This window comes from Danio rerio, chromosome 10, assembly GCF_052040795.2.
Source record: "Danio rerio strain M-AB ecotype USA chromosome 10, GRCz13ab, whole genome shotgun sequence".
Classification (NCBI taxonomy): Eukaryota; Metazoa; Chordata; class Actinopteri; order Cypriniformes; family Danionidae; genus Danio; species Danio rerio.
In genome coordinates, this window is record NC_141030.1 from 44,376,650 (window position 1) to 44,395,689 (window position 19,040).

The following is a 19,040-nucleotide window of genomic DNA, read 5'->3' on the forward strand; positions in this document are numbered from 1 at the left end:
TCTTAAAAGCAGGGTTTGACAATAACGATGGACCAATATTTGTGCAAATGCGATCTTAGAATCGAGACAAATATGATTTTGTTTGTGCAGGCAAAACAAAGCCGGTTGAATACCGATTGAGAGGATAATCACTCGCGGCAACAACTGATATGATGCGCGCGACTGTTTAAAACGTGAGCGCTCCCGCTTGCTTGCTTGAAACAACCGTGCCTAGAAATGCAACTGGTGTGATCAATTCTCTTTCAAATAGACTAAAAAAAAAAAACGTTCATGCATTATTTAAACAGGATATAGGATATTAACTTCCCATTATGTGTGGTTAACTGGTGTCAACTGTTTTTTTTTTTTTTAACTAATGTTTTGTTAAATCAAAAATGTATAGTATACAGCTGTAGTTTGCTTGTTTTCACACATTATTTAAAATTTGTGACTAAGAAATAATTATTTATTTATTTATATTTAGTCTGGTCAGAGATAAATCTGGTAAATCCTTTGAGCTCTGAAAAGTGATGTGAAATAAAAACTAATTGTAATACAACACTATGAAACCATGACCCATGTGCTCATGCTCACTGAGCAAGCTCATACACAACATACACAAAAAGTAAAATGAATTAAGAGGCATGTAGACATTCCACAAAATCTTAATCAAGTAATTTTAGCATGTCAAAATCATATTTATACATTTAAACATGTTTTCCCAACAACAAAATCATGTCTAGTGAAAATGGTGAGTGGCTAGTAATGTTGGAAAACTACTAGCCACACTGGCTGGTGGTCAAAAAAAGTTAATGTTAAGCCCTGTGTATGCATATCATTTGTCAATGAGAAATAATCAACATCTTTCAAGTAAAATCTAATTCCAACTGTTTATGTTGTTTTTTGTCTTTTAGGCTCTGTCTATGTGCAGTTTATCAGTTAAACACATCTTAGTTAGTAACATATTGGTGCAACCACAAATGAACCAATGTTATTCTCAATTTTTTTCTGTTTTGAAATTAAAACAATTTAAACAGCATTAAGTTCATATTTAGTTATTGAGACTGGAACAACTGAATGATTAACAGAAACAATGTGTAATCTCAAAATAAGCAAAGAAAAATACGAAGAACATAATGAGAGCAAGAATCAGCTCTTCATAGGCAGCTGCTGCATAAACAACAACATCATAAAGGGTCTGAGGCCTTGTCCTCTCATGCTTCACTGTCATAAGCTCTCCTTTTTTCCTTCTGCAACTCTTCTGCTGAGATACATGATTGATGCTTATTATCACTAACCTCATTCTGCTCGCACCACTCTCAGGCAGACAGCTCATCACAAAACTTAACAAGATCAAAAAACTACATATTTCTGAAGGGACGTGATGCAGGTCTGAAGTGGCCATGGGGAGAATTAAACTCATGAATTTACAGGTGGTTGTACATTATCATTTTAACACTTCATTTAAAATCATTAGTTCTTGGGGTGCAGAAAGATCAAGTGTAAATCTCATTATAAATAAACAGGTAGCAATGTTTTCTGCTTGCAAACCCACAGTTTTTGTGTCAGTTAGGAATACTAACATTTTATTAAGTGCAAAACAAGGTACCACATAAACCCCCTATATCCAATTCACAAAGATATTAATGTGTACTTCTGTGAGTTACATATCTTTACTTTTGTATTTGCAGCAGTCCATCATTAAACTTCTTTTTCATACATTTTTATACATTACCATATGCTATAAAACGCAAGTAGTGAAAATTACAAATAGAAAGTAAAGTTTCATATCTGTCCTAATCCGCAAAAGACTTGCAAGTGATTATAATTAATGTTCTGTAAAAATATTAACCAGAGAGGATGCTGGCTGAAATATTTTAAGGGTCAAAATGAGTTTAGCTGTCTTTTTAAACCAGGGGTAAAATAAAGCATAAACGAGAGGATTCAGACCTGAGTTTGCATGCAATGTCCACATCAAAACATTTAGAGTTGTGGAAGAGTTTACAGTTAGAGAGCAGATACAATATGGAATATAGCAAAGCAGATAAACAGAGACAATGATTCCTAAAGTCAAAGCAGCTTTTAGTTCAGATTTCCTCTTCACTGAACCCTCCGTTACACATTTGCCACCCTTCATCAGAGAGTTTATAACCTTCACTTGCTGATGAACTACACGGAAAATCCTTAAATATAACATTATGATCACCATACAAGGGAAAATAAAAGACATGATTAGATCAGTGAGTATCCAACTAAAACGCATCATGACTAAACACTGTCCATAACACACATCTGTTCTGTGTGAAGAGTCAAAATGTCCATTATTAATTACAAGGGCAGTGCAGTAAGCTGAGAAGCAAACCAAGCTCAGACAGATGCTTATTAACGTTTTTGTCATCGTTATTTTTTGTGGGTACAGTAAAGGGTGACACACAGCCACATAACGATCAACAGCAATTAAAAGTAAATTATTAAGAGATGATGCAAGAAGTAATGACACGAATAATAAATAGAGTCCACAGAAAGTGTCTCCAAAGTACCAACACTTCTCAATCAGTCTCATGGCCTCTATAGGCATGATGAGTCCAACAAGCAGATCAGTCACAGCCAGAGAGAGAATAATCATGTTGGTTGGAGTGTGAAGCTTCTTGAAGTGAGAGATGGAGATGATCACCAGCAGGTTCAGAAACACAGTCCATGCTGACAGCAATGATGCAAACAAATATATGATATATCCATAACTTGAGCGTCTCTCTTTGACACATGATGAGTTGATGTCAGGAAAGCAGTATTGAGTCTCCATGATCCTCTGTCTCATAGGCCATGAGTGAGTCTCCTCCTGTTAGGAGTTTGTTCTGCTCTCCTTTCTGTCCTTTCATTTATACAGTGTCTGGATCAGACTGAACAACCCATTTACCGCCCACTCTGATGTAATGTTTGCTTTTTCCTCCTTGCCTTTTTGTTTAACATTAACTGTACAATTCAGTAAATTTCTTGAGTTTAGGTTAGCGTTTTCTACTGCTGCTCAAAAGTAAAGTAAAAAATGAGTTTAGCTTTTGTATTATTGTTTTGTATTTCCACATGAAAGCAAGGCACAGGTAGAACTGAATTGACCTCTGGTGTGGTGGTCACTGCTTCAATCAGCTGCTGAAAATCTTTTATTCGTGTAGCTCTGGCGCTAAATTGCCGTTGGTTCACTTCTCCCAGAGAGCAGTTGTGGCCTAAATATCAGTGAAATTGGTTTATGATCCAAAGATCAGAAATGTAAGTTTTGATACCAGCAGGAATTATAGGTGGTGTATTGTAGTGTGGTGAATTTCAGGGCTAGGAGGTATATTAAAGTTAAGTTGCAAATGTGATTAATCAAAAGCTGCAATAATCATACATACTATCTCAGGGTAACACGGCTCTGTGAACAGTACTAAAAGTAGTCCAAGGCCTGAGAGCAGTATTATCTTAATTTGCTGAAAGTTATCTTTTGTAAGCTGTTTGGACAGAACTGTGTGTTGGTATAGTGTGTCCACTGTCATATTGGAGTGATAAAAAGACGTCTTTTTTTATTTCCTGATGTTAAAATAGGATCCAAATAACTCCCATTTTGAGGCTCACCTTCAACGTGATGCAGGAGTGTGGTTTCCCCGCCCACCGAATTGATTGACAGCTGCATTGACAGCATATTAACATGTCTCCGTAGTAACGCATATAATCATATCCACAAGACAGGGCGCACACAAACCAACTGAGATTAAAAGATCTGTTCAGCTCTCTGTGATCAACAATCATCATCAAATCTGATCAAGACTGAGTTTTACAAGTTTAAAACAATAAATGTTTGTAATGAATTACAGCGATTTTACTGTCTTTACTTCATCACCACAGCCACATGTCAGTACAATTATAAAAGCAAACACTTCAGTCAAGGTTTGTGAACGTTAAATCAGATTTATTTTGTACATTATATTAACAGATATCCATATAGTAGTGGATACTAACGTTCATACTGTCAATATGCAGTGCACAGTTAAACGTGTAAACTGTGTAAGTGTGCCAGCTGTGTGTGCGCGTGAACATTGTAACGACATCATCGTTGCAACTCCATAACAAATACATCAAATAAAGATTAGGAAAGTTCTTACTGTAGTATTTCTCACAAACGTTACATGAGATCTGCTTAATTCATGTCTGTCACTGTGCTGTTTATCAGATGCAGCCGAGGCGGAGATTGAGGCACACTCTGACATGCATGTGGGAACGGTGGGCAGGGAGAACTAGCGTTAAAGGCACAGGCAACAAAAACAGCTACATAGTGCTCAAAGCAGAAAATTCAATATTCTGAAAGGTAAAATACATATTATGATTGGTGTTTTAAGCTGAAACTTTACACACACATTCTAGAGACACACAAGATTTATATTAAATTAAAAAAAGGGTAAATTAGGTGCCTTTTAATGCTCTGCCATGATTCTTTTTGATTGATGTTGACTAGTCGCACTGCACAGATCACATGATTTTTGACCTGAACAAGATGACAGCCTCAAACACAAAGGTTGGTTCATCGAATGAAACTGCCCTCGGATCATTGAAATGATTGTTATTTTTCTCATATCATCATCAACTCTTCACATGATCTGCAAAGTGAAGACACATTAAAGTCAAACTGCTGAATTGCAGTTGAAAAATTAAAAAATTAAACGTGCAAAATTACATGAAACTCAAGAAGAACCATTGGATAGCGTGACAATACAATGACAACAATCAAAGTACTGTCACATGTAAAATGAGAATCTGAAAGGAACATTTAAAATACCTTAATAATATTATTGACTTCCTCATATAGAATTAAATAATTTATTTACTCATATTTATGTAAATGTGAAAAAACTTGCCATGAATCTGTGTTCTATACACTGACAAAAATATGCAATACCTCTGTACTAAAAATATTATTGTTATATTCTTAGTAGAATGTGCAGTGCCCAATGTAATGACTTATATATTTGTTTTGCACTAAAAGTTGTCATTGATAAGGTTGCATTTTTTGCAACGTGTTATGAGCTGTCAAACAGGATGTGTATATACACACCTGACAAAAGTCTGGTCGCCTATTAAAGTTTTATGAACCAAAAAATAATGATAAAAAATAACATAACTTCTAGTTGATCATTTGGTATCAAAGTGGCTTATTTGAAAAGCAAAGGTCTCTTTTGAACAAAATAAAATATGATCATGCCTTGATTTTTATCATTCGGACAGTAAGGTCTGACTTTGCTTAGACAAAAGTCTTGTCACTGAACAGAGATAATGTCCAGTTTAGAATATAAAGTCATGCCGCAGTGGAAACAGAATGAATATTGTGTCTGACTCCATCATAAGCTTGGAGGACTGCATCCATACATCTCTGCATTGACTCAAATCACTTATTAATAAAGTCATTTGGAATGGCAAAGAAAGTTTTCTTGCAGGACTCCCAGTTTATCAAGATTCTTTGGATTCATCTTCAATGCCTCCTACTCCATCTTACCCCTGACATGCTCAATACGGTTCATGTCTGGTGACTGGGCTGACCAATTCTGGAGCACCTTGACCTTCTTTGCTTGTAGGAACTTTGTGGTGAAGGCTGAAGTGTAAGAAGGAGTGCTATCCTGCTGAAGAATTTGCCCTCTCCTGTGTTTTGTAATGTAATGGGCAGTACACGTTTTTATCACGTCATTATCACTGAGCAGGTAGGTTTTGATATCAACAATATCGTCACTTGCATATAAAGATTTTTGTTTTTTTCTGGCAGATACAGAAATTCTAAATATCACCGTATGGCCTAGAGAAATATCAAGCATAAAAGCCACATAACCTTTGATACACAATCTATAAACACATTAAATTTGTGCTATACAGTTTAATTGATTGACTGTTTACTTTAGTTATCAGTCATGTATCTTTACTTTTAATTTACAGCAGCACAGGAGTTACTTAACTCTTTGATCTGAGCTTCAAGCATGTTCGTAAAAATCATAAAATTGATGGCTTTGCAAGTAACTATTATTAATGCTGTGTAAAAATATTGATCAGAGAGGATGCCCGCTGAAATATTTTTAGGGTCAAAATGAGTTTAACTGTCTTTTTAAACCAGGGGTAAAACAAAGCATAAACCAGAGGATTCAGACCTGAGTTAGCATGGATAGCCCATATTAAAACATTTATAGCTGTGGAGGAGATTACAGTTAGAGAGCAGATACAATATGGAATATAGCAAAGCATATAAACTGACACAATAATTCCTAAAGTCAGAGCAGCTTTAAATTCAGATTTCCTCTTCACTGAACCCTCCGTTACACATTTACCACCCTTCATCAGAGAGTTTATAACCTTCACTTGCTGATGGACTACATAGAAAATCCTCAAATATAACATTATGATCAGCATACAAGGGAAAATAAAAGTCATAAACAGATCAGCTACTATCCAACTAAAACTCATCATGAATAAACACTGTCCATAACACACATCAGTTCTGTGTGCAGTGTCAAAATGTCCATTATTAATTACAAGGGCAGTGCAGTAAGCTGAGAAGCAAACCCAGCTCAGACAGATACTCATTAACGTTTTTGTCATCGTTATTTTTTGTGGGTACAGTAAAGGGTGACACACAGCCACATAACGATCAACAGCAATTAAAACCAAATTACTAAGAGAAGTTGCAAGAAGTAATGACACGAATAATAAATAGAGTCCACAGAAACTGTCTCCAAAGTACCAACACTTCTCAGTCAGTCTGATGGCCTCTATAGGCATGATGAGTCCAACAAGCAGATCAGTCACAGCCAGAGAGAGAATAATCATGTTGGTTGGAGTGTGAAGCTTCTTGAAGTGAGAGATGGAGATGATCACCAGCAGGTTCAGAAACACAGTCCATGCTGACAGCAATGACACAAACAAAAATATGATATATCCATAACTTGAGTGACTCTCCTTGACACATGATGAGTTGATGTCAGGAAAGCAGTATTGAGTCTCTTGATCCTCTGTCTCATAGGCCATGAGTGAGTCTCCTCCTGTTAGGAGTTTGTTCTGCTCTCCTTTCTGTCCTTTCGTTTATACAGAGTCTGGATCAGACTGACCAACCCATTTACCGCCCACTCTGATGTAATCTATCAAAATGTTTGCTTTTTCCTCCTTGTCTGTTTGTTGAACATTAACTGTACAATTTAGTAAATTTCTTGAGTTTAGGTTTGCGTTTTTTACTGCTGCTCAAAAGTAAAGTCAAAAATGAGTTTAGTTTTTGTATTATTGTTTTGTATTTCCACATGAAAGCAAGGCACAGGTAGAACTGAATTGACCTCTGGTGTGTTGGGCACTGCTTCAATCAGCTGCTGAAAATCTTTTATTTGTGCGGCTCTGGTGCTAAATTGCCGTTGGTTCACTTCTCTCAGAGAGCAGTTGTGGCCTAAAGATCAGGGAGATGGGTTTGTGACCCAAAGATCAGAGGTTTGAGTTTGGATATCAGCGGGAATTGTAAGTGGTGTATTTCATAGTGTGATAAATTCAAGGGCTGAGAGATTATTTAAGTTTAAATTCCAATGTGATTAATCAAAAGCTGCAGTTATCATGCATACTTTCTCAGGGTCACATGGCTCTCAGTACTAAAAGTACTCCACAGCCAGAGAGCAATATTACATGGAAAAGAGGTTGTATAGGGGTTTAACCGGTTGACTTTAAAGAGCATCTATGATAAAAAAAAAGTATCTTTTGTAAGCTGTTTGGACAGAACTGTGTGCAGTTATAGTGTGTCCACTGTCATATTGGAGTGATATAAAGACAATATGTCTCTCTTTTTTTTAATTTCCTGATTTTAAAATAGGATCCAAACCTATCCCATTTTAGGCCGACTGCAACATTATGTAGGAGTGCAGTTTCCCCGCCCACCAAATTGATTTACAGCCACTTATTAACATGTCTCTATAGTAAAACCTATAATCATATCCACAAGACTGTGTGCAAAGCAACTGGGGTTAAAAGATCTGTTCAGCTCTCTGTGATCATCAGTCACCATTAAATGTGTTCTAGAGTGAGTTTTACAAGATTAAAATGCTTATAATGCTTATTTTAAGTGATTTTACCATCTTTATCAACACAGCTGCATGTCAGTGCAATCATGCACTGTGTCCGCTGTGTGTATGTGTGTAGGTGTGTGTATGTGCGTGAACATTTTAATGACATTTTGTGACTCATTGATATAACTCCACAACAAATACATCAAATAATCATTGGGAAAGTTCTTACTGTAATATTTCTTACAAACATTACATGAGATCTGCTTAATTAATGTCTGTCACTGTGCTGTTTATCTAATGCAGCTGAGGCAGAGACTGAGGCGCACTCTGACACCAAATGAAACAGCCCATAAATCATTGAAATGATTGCTACTTTTCTCATGTCGACATCAACTCTTCACATGAACTTTAAATAATTAAACAGGTGTCTACTAGTTAGATCACTCCATGAAATTACCCTACATCAGATGTTAATTAATTATTTACCTCAATCTCAGTAAGGGAATGATATGATTAAAGGATTTAGATGAGTTGCTTTTAGAATATTCCTTTCAGATTCTCATTTTATGTGTTACATATTTTATTAGCCAATCTTTTTTACCCAAAATTGGAAAAGTAATGTGATTGTTGTCCTCTTAGAACCGTAGAAACTGACATATTTTCGCGTGATTTTTTTCACAGCCTTTTGCAACATTATAGGCCATACACTTGTCTGTTTGACATTAAATTTCTTGCACCTACCGAGTCAGTAGAGGATCACAGACACACACATCTTCAACGTTTCAAGTGCACATACAGCAAACTCTAAATGACTAAATTAACAAAACTCCTGAAGTGGCTGCAGATATAATCAACCTTAAAGAGACATTGATGGAATTAAAGTACTCAATAAACGGCCTACAGGTTAAAATGGAAAAGGTGGAGGGATGAATTGATCAACTGGAAGGTGTGACTGAAGGGATAAAACATGCATAGAGGACAGAAAGAAAATGGTAAAAATGTTATGGGATCATGTCCAAGTGCTTGAAAATTAAAGTAAAAGGAATGATGTGCAACTTGTCAGGCTAAAAGAGAAGTATGGCATGAATGGGACTCTGGAGAGATGCGTAAAGAAAATTCTGAGTGAAAGCTTGGGAATCAGGTTGTTGAGGCAGTCAGCACAGGATAAAGTGCTGCGAGCTGCACAAGAAGAATTGTGGATTTGAGTGGGAGAATGCTAGGTTGTCTGTCTTTCCAGACATGACAAAAGGATTGGCATAAAAAAGGATGATTTCTGTGCCAGCCAAAAAAAGCACTCCAGCTTAAAAACAAATAATATTTTTTTAATTGTTTGAAGAAGCAAATTCAGGTGTCATTTGAGCTGTACATCTCTACCAGTATGTAAAAAAAACTTGTCAGCCCTAGTTTGAACAGAGCTTAAGCAGTAGACATGAGAAACAAACTGCAATTTAGACTTTTAACCCTTCTTCCGTGTCCTCTCATGGTTGCACACATGCACCATTGTGTGTAAATCTGAGATGGCGCTTTTAAATATTAGGGATTGCATTTAATCTTTAAAAGATGGTATTGGGTGACACAGTGGCTCAGTGGTTAGCACTGTCACCTCATGGCAAGATTGCTCGTTCGAGTCCCGGCTGGGTCAGTTAGCATTTCTGTGTGGAGTTTGCATGTTCTCCCCGTGTAGTCGTGGGTTTCTTCCGGGTGCTCCGGTTTCCCTATAATCCAAAGACTTGCGGTACAAGTGAATTAGACAGAGTAAATTGGCCGTAGTGTATGTGTGGAAATGAGTGTGTATGGATGTTTTCCAGTACTGGGTTGCAACAGGAAGGGATATTACTGTATAAAACATTTGCTGGTAAAGTTGGCGGTTCATTCCACTGTGGCAACCCCTGATGAATAAAAGGACTAAGCTGAAGAAATATGAAAGAATGATGGTATGAAATAATCAATTATTGCTTTTCTTTGTAATCTCACATGCCTTTTCTTTAAAACATTTTCCTTGGTTTATGCTTGCATTTTGAGTATCATTTACAAATCATGCCAAGTCAAGTAGCAATTAGTAACTTAGGTAAACATCTCACATTATTATGGTTCACAATTAATCAATCGATTCACTGTTAATTTAAATGATGATCGATTATGGAACCTGACATCTATAGGTACTAAACAAAAACAGTAAATTTCAAGTAAAATCTAATTCCAACTGTTTGTGTGCTTTTGTCGCTTATGCTCTGTCTGTGTGCATTTTATCAGTTAATTAAATCTTGGCTAATAACATATCGGAGCAACCACAAACAAACTGTTATGTTGTTTGCAAACTTCTTTCCTCTGTTTTGAAACGTAAAACTGTTTAATCAGCATTACTGTAACAAAGTTCATATTTCGGTTAAGGAGACTGGAACCACTGAATGATAAACAGTAACACAGTGTAATTTTAAAAATAAACAAAGGTAAAATACAAATAACACAATGAAAGCAAGAAGCAGCCCTTCATAGACAGCTGATGCATAAATATAAGCAGAACAGGATCATTAGGTGTCTGCGGCCTGCTCCTCTAATGCTTCACTGTTGTCAGCTCTCCTTTTTTCCCTCTGGAGCTCTTCTGTTGGGCTGGAGATAGGTGTGTCACTCACACCACTGAACTTATTCTGATCACATCACTTTCAGACACACAACTCATCACAAAAACTTCAATGATACATATTTTTGATGAGATATATTGTACAGCACAGATGAGCAGGTCTAGGGTGGCTATGAGGAGAATTACACTTATGTGTGGTGGTAGAGCTTTATTTTAACACTCCGTCATTTGTTCTTGAGATGCAGAAAGAGCAAGTGTCAATTTCATGTTTAAAAAAAAGGTAGCAATGTTTGTTGCTTGTGAAATATTAAGTACAACAAGGTGAACTGCACAGAAAACCACCCATACTCTATTCACACAGATATTACTGTGCAGTGCATATTGCTGTCAGTCACATATCTTTCTTTTTGCATTTGCAGCAGTACATTATAAGTTACTTAAGCATCTTTTTATGCATGTTACTTTATACTACAGTATGTGCGATATAACATGAGCAGTGAAAACTACAAATAAAAACTAAAAACTGTTTTATCTGCCTTTATTTGTGACAGCTTTGCAAGTATTGATCATTCATGTTGTGAAAAAATATTGATCAGAGAGGATGCTGGCAGAAATATTTTCAAATTTAAAATGAGTTTAGCTGTCTTTTTAAACCAGCGATAAAATAAAGCATAAACTAGAGGATTCAGACCTGAGTTAGCATGCAAGGTCCAAATCAAAACATTTAGAGTTGTGGAAGAGGTTACAGTTAGAGAGCAGATATAGTACGGGATATAGCAAAGCAGATAAACTGACACCATAACTCCTAATGTCAGAGCAGCTTTAATTTCAGATTTCTTTTTCACTGAACCCTCTGTTACACACTTATCACCCTTCATCAGAGAGTTTATAACCTTCACTTGCTGATGAACGACATAGAAAATCCTCAAATATAACACCATGATCAGAGTGCAAGGAAAAATTAAAGAAATGCACAGATCAATGACTATCCAACTAAAACTTATCATGAATAAACATTCCCCGTGACACTCATCTATTCTGTGTGAAGTGTCAAAATGTCCATTATTAACTACAAGGGTAGTGTTATAAGCTGATATGCAAATCCAGTTCAGACAGATACTCATTAACATTTTAGCCGTGGTTATTTTCTGTGGGTACAGTAAAGGGTGACACACAGCCACATAACGATCAACAGCAATTAAAACCAAATTACCAAGAGATGTTGAGAGGAGTAATGACACAAATAATAAATAGAGTCCACAGAATATTTGTCCAAAGTACCAACACTTGTCATTTAGTCTGATGGCCTCTATAGGCATGATGAATCCAATGAGCAGATCAGTTACAGCCAGAGAGAGAATAATCATGTTGGTTGGAGTGTGAAGCTTCTTGAAGTGAGAGATGGAGATGATCACCAGCAGGTTCAGAAACACAGTCCATGCTGACAGCAATGACACCAGCAAATATGTTATTTTAAATCTATTTCTTAAGCGTTGTTCCTTGACACATGATGAGTTGATGTCAGGAAAGCAGTATTGAGTCTCCTGATCCTCTGTCTCGTAGGCCATGAGTGAGTCTCCTCCTGTTAGGAGTTTGTTCTGCTCTCCTTTCTGTCCTTTTATTTATACAGAGTCTGGAATAGACTGACCAACCCATCTACCGCCCACTCTGATGTAATCTATCAAAATGTTTTTTATTTTTTTTAAGTTTCTCCTGTTGGTTTGCTGAACGCTAACCTAAAATCCAGTCAATTTCTTTAGTTCAGGTTAGGGTTTTTTACTGCTCAAAAGTAAGATTCAACTCAAAAATGAGTTAAGTTTTTGACATGTTTTCTTCACTGACTTGTTATGGTTTTGTATTTCCATATGAAATTAGGGCACATTTGGAATAAAACTGACCTCTGGTATGGTGGTCACTGCTTCAATTAGCTGCTACAAATGTTTTATTTGTGTGGCTCTGGTGCTAAATTGTTGTTGTTCAACTTCTTTTTAGTGGCAGTTGTGACCCAAAGATCAGAGGTCTGATGTTTGATACCAGAAGGAATTGTAAGTGGTGTATTGTATGTTGTGGTTAATTCCCAAGCTGGGAGATTAATTAGATTGCAATTAATCAAAAGCTGCAGTTATCATACACACTTTCTCAGGGTAACATGGCTCTGCGCAATAGAGGTTGCACAGGGGTTCAACTGGTTGACATTGCTCTGCCATGACGCTTTTTAATTGACATTGACTAGTTGCACTGCACAAATCACATGATTGTTAAACTGAACAAAATGGCAGCCTTACTCACAAAGGTTGGTTAAGCGAATGAAACTGCCCGCAGATTATTGAAATTAATATATATTTTTTTGTTTTTATCATGTCAGTATCAACGCTTCAAACTTTGAACTATTAAACAGGGGCTTGCTAATTAGATCACTCCATGCAAATACGCTACAGCAGATGTAAATAAATTATTTGTCTCAATCTGAGTAAGGCAATGATATGATTAAGGTGTTTATATTTAGTTTCTTTTAGAATATTCCTTTCAGATTCTCATTTTGCATGTTTTACTAACCAATCTATTTTTAAACAACACGGGAAAAGTAATGTGATTGGATGTTGTCCTCTGCAGTGTACACACAGATATTTTTATATAGGACTTTTGTTACAGCCTTTTACAACATTATAGGCTATACACTTTTCTGTTTGACATAAAATTTCCCGCACCTACTGAGGATCACAAACACTCACACATCTTCAAGGGCTCAAGTGCACACACAGAAAAGCTTCATGAGTAGTTCCTCTTACAAAAGGATTTTTAGACGTGTTTGGTTTTCTTATATGCACGATTATGCCATTAAATTGTTGTATAAACGTAATATAACACTCTTTACAGTACAATATGGATGTATATCATTACTGTTGGAACATTAAAACACTCAGCCTCTCACCACTGTTGATATACAGCCATATTACAATGCTACTCAAGTGATATTGATATATAGACTACCCCAAATAATAATAATAAAAAAAATAGAAAGTAGGGAAAATGCTGAAATGAAATGAAAATGAAAAAATGGTGATTTCTAAATTGACTTTGACTTGAATTTCATTGCAGACAATGAAACAAACATCGTTTAATGTGCTCCTAATGATTTTTTTTTAATAAACAAGTATTCCAATGTTGGAAATTTTGCAACACTTTTTTTTTTTAAAGTAAAGCATTTACCACTTTGTGATGTTGTCATTCCTTTTCACAACACTTGTGTTTAGGGATTTTGAAGACACCAAGTGATGAAGTGTTTCATGTGTAATTTTGTCCAAATATTCATGCAAACAGTCTTCACTGGCACCTGTTCCGCCACACATTCTCTATTTGAGACAGGTCAGGACTGCAGGCAGGCCAAACAAGTACCTGTATCCTCTTGCACCACAGCCAGCACATTGTAATGTGTGCAGAAATATGGAAAAGGCAGCCTATTGTTCTCCAAAATCTCGATGTACTTTTAGCATTTATGGTGCCATCGCAGAAGTGCAAGTTACCTTTGCCAAGGGCACTGACACAACCCCATACCATGACAGACCCTGTTTTTGGACTTGTTGCTAGTAACGCACTGCAATTCCTCCAGATTCCTTGAATAATATAATTATTTTATTCACTGTTGTAGGTGAAATATCCAAATGTCTTCCTATTTTTATTTAAGAATTTTTTTTTATATACATTTCCATAGTTTTGTCACACATTTGTTGGCAAGCTGACAATCTTCAGCCCATCTTTGCTCCTAATGTATTAAACCTTTTTTTTGGATGCTGCTTTTGTACCAAATTATAATTACAATCACATGTTGACATCACCGGTTTCAAATCACGTCATTATTTAACCAATTTACCTGATTACTAGCCCTAAATCGATCCTGTCACAACTTTTATTTCGTAATGTTATGCAGGTCTGAAAGACACCAAAAGATGTATATTACAAATCGAAATGAAGTTGGACTGACAAAACATGAAACAGTTTTTGTTCATATTGTCTAATGTCAAAATTTAGCACTTTCTCTTTTTCCTTATGACTATCTCTACCTTCTCTGAGGGCCTACTCACACTATGCCATCCGTACCGTGCCCAGGCCTGTTTCCTTGATCGTTTGAGAAGTGTGAGTGCGCTGAATCGGGCTCACGCACAGTTCACTTGGCCGGCCCTGGCCCAGTTGGAAGATGTGTGCCTGAGCGCGGTTCACTTGGGCTTTGGCGCGGTACGCTTGTGTGTGAGTGCAAAACGCACCAAAGCCCGAAACTGACAGCAAGACGTGACTTTTTAGGGACCTTTTTATGTGGATTTATTAATCATTCTTACTGTTCAGTGAACGCAAACTGCCGTCGTTTATTAAAGTCGCAAACTCCTCACTTCACGACAGCTGCGCGCCTTCAGCAGACCTCCTCATTCCTGCAGCACGAGGGCTTTATGATTGTTTATGAGCTCCAAAAGTGGCGGATCTGTTCGGCGAAATATCTGACTTCGTGTCCCCGCATCCCTAAGGACTGTTTGGTGAAATATTTGACGGCATGTCAATGCATAACAAAGGACTGAAAGGATATAACTAGAGAAATCTCCACTGTGCTGCTGAGTGAGAGAGCGCTTCTTACTGAACAGCCCAGCAGCGATGACGTAAGCGTGCCTAAGCCCGTTTGTGGTGTGAGCGCGGGCCGTCGGGGGAGACGGGAGGGGGGACAAGCATGCTTTGGCCCGGTTTGCGGCAACTGTACCTAGTGTGAGTACGGCCTGATTTGGGGTTGTATTAATGTTAAGTAACCATATGTGTTGATATTATATAAATGAATATATTTCTCTCACAGAAGCACTGCAGGTAAAATTAGACAGCAGTGTTATGTTGTTTGGGCATGTAAAAATACATCCATAAAAACTTATTTTCAAGGGTCAAAGTGTTCGGAAAAAAACAAGTGCTTTTTAGCAAGAAAGTAAACCAAAACTATCTCTGAAGTGTTGTGATCATTTAGACTACATTGTAACAATGCAGTTACAACAATATGGATGTGTTTTAGATTTAAATATCTTGTTTATATCATGTAAGTGTGTTACAGGATGCCCTCACCCTGTTATATATAAAAAAAAATTAATAAGTGGACTTCCCCAAAGGCCATGGAATAGGTCAAACACCACCTGTATGTGATGCAACGCCCTGTAAATTCATTTCTGAGTAATATGGCTGTTCATTATGGGTCACACTTTACAATAACCTTCTTTAGTTAATGTTAATTAATGCATTTACTAACATGAACAAACAATGAACAATACATTTACTACGGTATTTGTTCATGTTAGTTAACGTTAGTTAATGAAACTACAGTACTTCATTGTTAGTTCATGTTAACTCATGGTGCATTAACTAATTTTAACAAGCATGGACTTGGATGTTAATAATGCATTAGTAAATGTTCAACTATGATTAATAAATGTTGTACACGTGTTGGTTATGATTAGTTCATGTTAGTAAATGCATTAACTAATGAACCTTATTGTAAAGTGTTACCTCATAATGATTGTTTTAGGAGGTGGAATAATGCATGTTGCATGACACTGATTAAACATTACCCATGAAAAGTCTTTTGGTGGATTGAAAAACACAAAGCTGTGTTCTGAATCAGGTTTAGATGTAGTTTAGTTTATATTTTTTTAATGGTGGGTTTGTGAAGCACAAACCTAAATGACTGGGGCATTGCTTTGTGAAAGTGAATTGTGGTGACAGTGTATCAAATTTCCTGATATCTGGATGACATTTAAAGTTAAATCATGTCTACATTAACTATAGACCTATGCTTTATTTTACAGTTGATATAGAGGTAATGCATTTTAATTATTGATAAGTCAGAGAATGCATCCTCTTGTCAGCATTACTGATCTTCAGACATGATTTCTTTTTTTTTTTTTTTGGCAATTTATTAAGTGACAAACACAAACTAAGCTTAATCAAAAACAGAAATAATAATAAAAATGACAAGAAAAAAAAACATTTTAAAAGCAAGAGGCAGCTTTTGATAGGCAACTGATGCATACATTTAAGCAGAACAGCATCATAAGGTCTCTGAGGGCTGGTCTTCTTGTCTATTGCTGTTGTCAGCTCTCCTTTTTTTTCACCTGGAGCTCTTTTGTTGGGTTAGACCACTGACCTCATCACATAACAAAACTACTTACATGATCAAAAACTAAACATTTTTTTGATGAGGCAAAAAGCTTTGATAAACAGGGTGAAGTGGCAATGAGGAAAAAGACTTCATTTCAACACATATGTGATTTGAAGACAGCAAGTGTTAATTTGGTTATCAATGAGCATGTGGTTTTGTTAGCAATATTTGTACACCAACAATCCAAACAGTTTTAAACACAGGTTTTATGGTAGAAATAGATATTATAAATATAACTGCAATGGCATATAGAAATATTAAAGAAAAGAGCAAGACATTCATAGCTTCAAATCTAATTGAATTATTCACATATCCTATTTATATTTATAGCAGTACAGAAGTTCCTTAAACATAAAATATACACTTTAAAATGAGCTTCAAACCATATAACAACATCAGTAGAGAAAATTAGCAATATAAATGAAAGATTATCATATTTACCTTTAATAGTGACAGCTTTGTGGGTTATTATAATTGATGTTGTGTAAAAATATTGACCAGAGAGGATGCTGGCTGAAATATTTTAAGTGTTAATATGAGTTTAGCTGTCTTTTTAAACCAGGGGTAAAATAAAGCATAAATCAGAGGATTCAGACCTGAGTTAGAATACACAGCCCATATTAAACTATGTATAGCTGTGGATGACTTTACAGTCAAAGAACAGATACAGTACGGAATATAGCAAAGCAGATAAACTGAGACAATGATTCCTAAAATCAGAGCAGCTTTACTCTCAGATTTCCTTTTCACTGAACCCCTCACTACACATTTACCACCCTTCATCAGAGAGTTTATAACCATCACTTGCTTATGAACAACATAGAAAATCCTCAAATATAAAGTGATGATGAGCATACAAGGGAATATTAAAGACATGAACATATCAACAGCTATCCAACTAAAACTCATATCAAATGAACACTGTCCATAACACACATCTGTTCTGGGTGAAGTGTCAAAATGTCCATTACTAATTACAAGTGTAGAATTATAGACTGTGGAATAAACCCAGCTCAGACAGATACTCATCAGTGTTTTAGAGATGGTTATTTTCTGTGGGTACTGTAGAGGGTGACACACAGCCATGTAACGATCAACAGCAATTAAAATTAAATTACTAAGAGATGCTGAGATAAGAAAAGAAATAAATAATAAATAAAGTCCACAGAAAATGTCCCCAAAGTACCAACACATCTCGATCAGTCTGATGGCCTCTACAGGCATGACAACTCCAAGAAGCAGATCAGCCACAGCCAGAGAGAGAATAATCATGTTGGTTGGAGTGTGAAGCTTCTTGAAGTGAGAGATGGAGATGATCACCAGCAGGTTCAGAAACACAGTCCATGCTGACTGTAATGACACACACAAATATATGATGTTATATCCATGACTGGAGCGTTTCTCCTTTAAACATGATGAGTTGATGTCAGGAAAGCAGTATTGATTTTCCTGATCCTCTGTCTCATAGGCCATGAGTGAGTCTCCTCCTGTTAAGAGTTTGTTCTACTCTCCTTTCTGTCCTTTCATTTATACAGTGTCTGGATCAAACTGACCAACCCATTTGCCACCCACTCTGATGTGAAAAAAAATAAACTAATAATAATCTCTTTATGGTGGATGCAGGTTCAAAAACACAGTCCATGCCCACAGCAATGAAAAAAAAAAATCCCATCCATGGTATAGTATTCAGGTCTGAAGAATTTTTCCTTGATACGATGAGTCAATGGCAGGAAAGCAGTATTAGGTCTCCTGATCCTGAAATATATATTTAATTAAAACTAAATAAAAACTCTATGTATGACCTTGAGAATAACTTTAAAATACTGTAGAGGTTATAAGGCTATGTAATTTATGCTAATGTACGTATTTCTAAATGATATTGAAGTGTAACAAAAGAAGCACCTTACAATGTAAACTGAATCAAACCAAAAACCAAGACCACAGCACCATGATACGAACTGAACCAACAAATTTGTTAACTGTGACAAGCCCAAGCTCAAAGAACAACAAAGATCACGATCTCGGTTCACATCTGCATTTGAAGTATGATTTTCATGTATGTCTGACATGGGCTAAGTTTATAAAGTTGTCTATGGTCATCTATTCAGTGTGCGTTCATGACTTCTGGAAGCATGGCTTTGGACGTCGGGGAAGGATGTGATTTTTCAATGCCATTTTGCTAAAGTTAGCATGTACCCGGATCTCCTACTGTACCTTTAACTGATATAACTGTTTAATAAAACTGATTTGT

The 19,040-nt window shown here is 36.3% G+C and overlaps 3 protein-coding genes, 1 non-coding gene and 1 pseudogene across 5 annotated transcripts in view; all 5 read right to left on the reverse strand.

Moving 5' to 3' along the window:
- Positions 1-19,040, reverse strand: part of LOC141376456 (trace amine-associated receptor 13c-like) — a 136,093-nt gene that overhangs the window by 9,684 nt on the left and 107,369 nt on the right. The gene's annotated exons all lie outside the window — the stretch shown is intronic.
- Positions 1,660-2,858, reverse strand: LOC100149676 (trace amine-associated receptor 13c). The gene has a single exon (XR_015501549.1). It is a non-coding gene; the product is annotated as a trace amine-associated receptor 13c (transcript).
- Positions 1,660-7,043, reverse strand: LOC110438877 (trace amine-associated receptor 13c-like). Its single transcript, XM_087271509.1, has one exon. The coding sequence runs from the start codon at positions 7,012-7,014 to the stop codon at positions 6,019-6,021; it is 996 nt and encodes a 331-aa protein (XP_087127635.1). The 5' UTR covers positions 7,015-7,043; the 3' UTR covers positions 1,660-6,018.
- On the reverse strand, positions 11,133-12,815 carry LOC141376339 (trace amine-associated receptor 13c-like; annotated as a pseudogene). The gene is made up of 2 exons (XR_015501694.1): positions 12,744-12,815; positions 11,133-12,190 (listed from the first exon to the last, which is right to left on the reverse strand). The product of XR_015501694.1 is annotated as a trace amine-associated receptor 13c-like (transcript).
- On the reverse strand, positions 14,647-18,367 carry LOC147835156 (trace amine-associated receptor 13c-like). Its single transcript, XM_087271493.1, has one exon. It carries the CDS (start codon positions 18,260-18,262, stop codon positions 17,258-17,260), a length of 1,005 nt encoding a protein of 334 aa, XP_087127619.1. The 5' UTR covers positions 18,263-18,367; the 3' UTR covers positions 14,647-17,257.

Coding starts and splice junctions, on each gene's coding strand:
- LOC147835156 (XM_087271493.1), bottom strand. CDS start 18,262: ATGGCCTATGAGACAGAGGATCAGGAAAATCAATACTGCTTTCCTGAC.
- LOC110438877 (XM_087271509.1), bottom strand. CDS start 7,014: ATGGCCTATGAGACAGAGGATCAAGAGACTCAATACTGCTTTCCTGAC.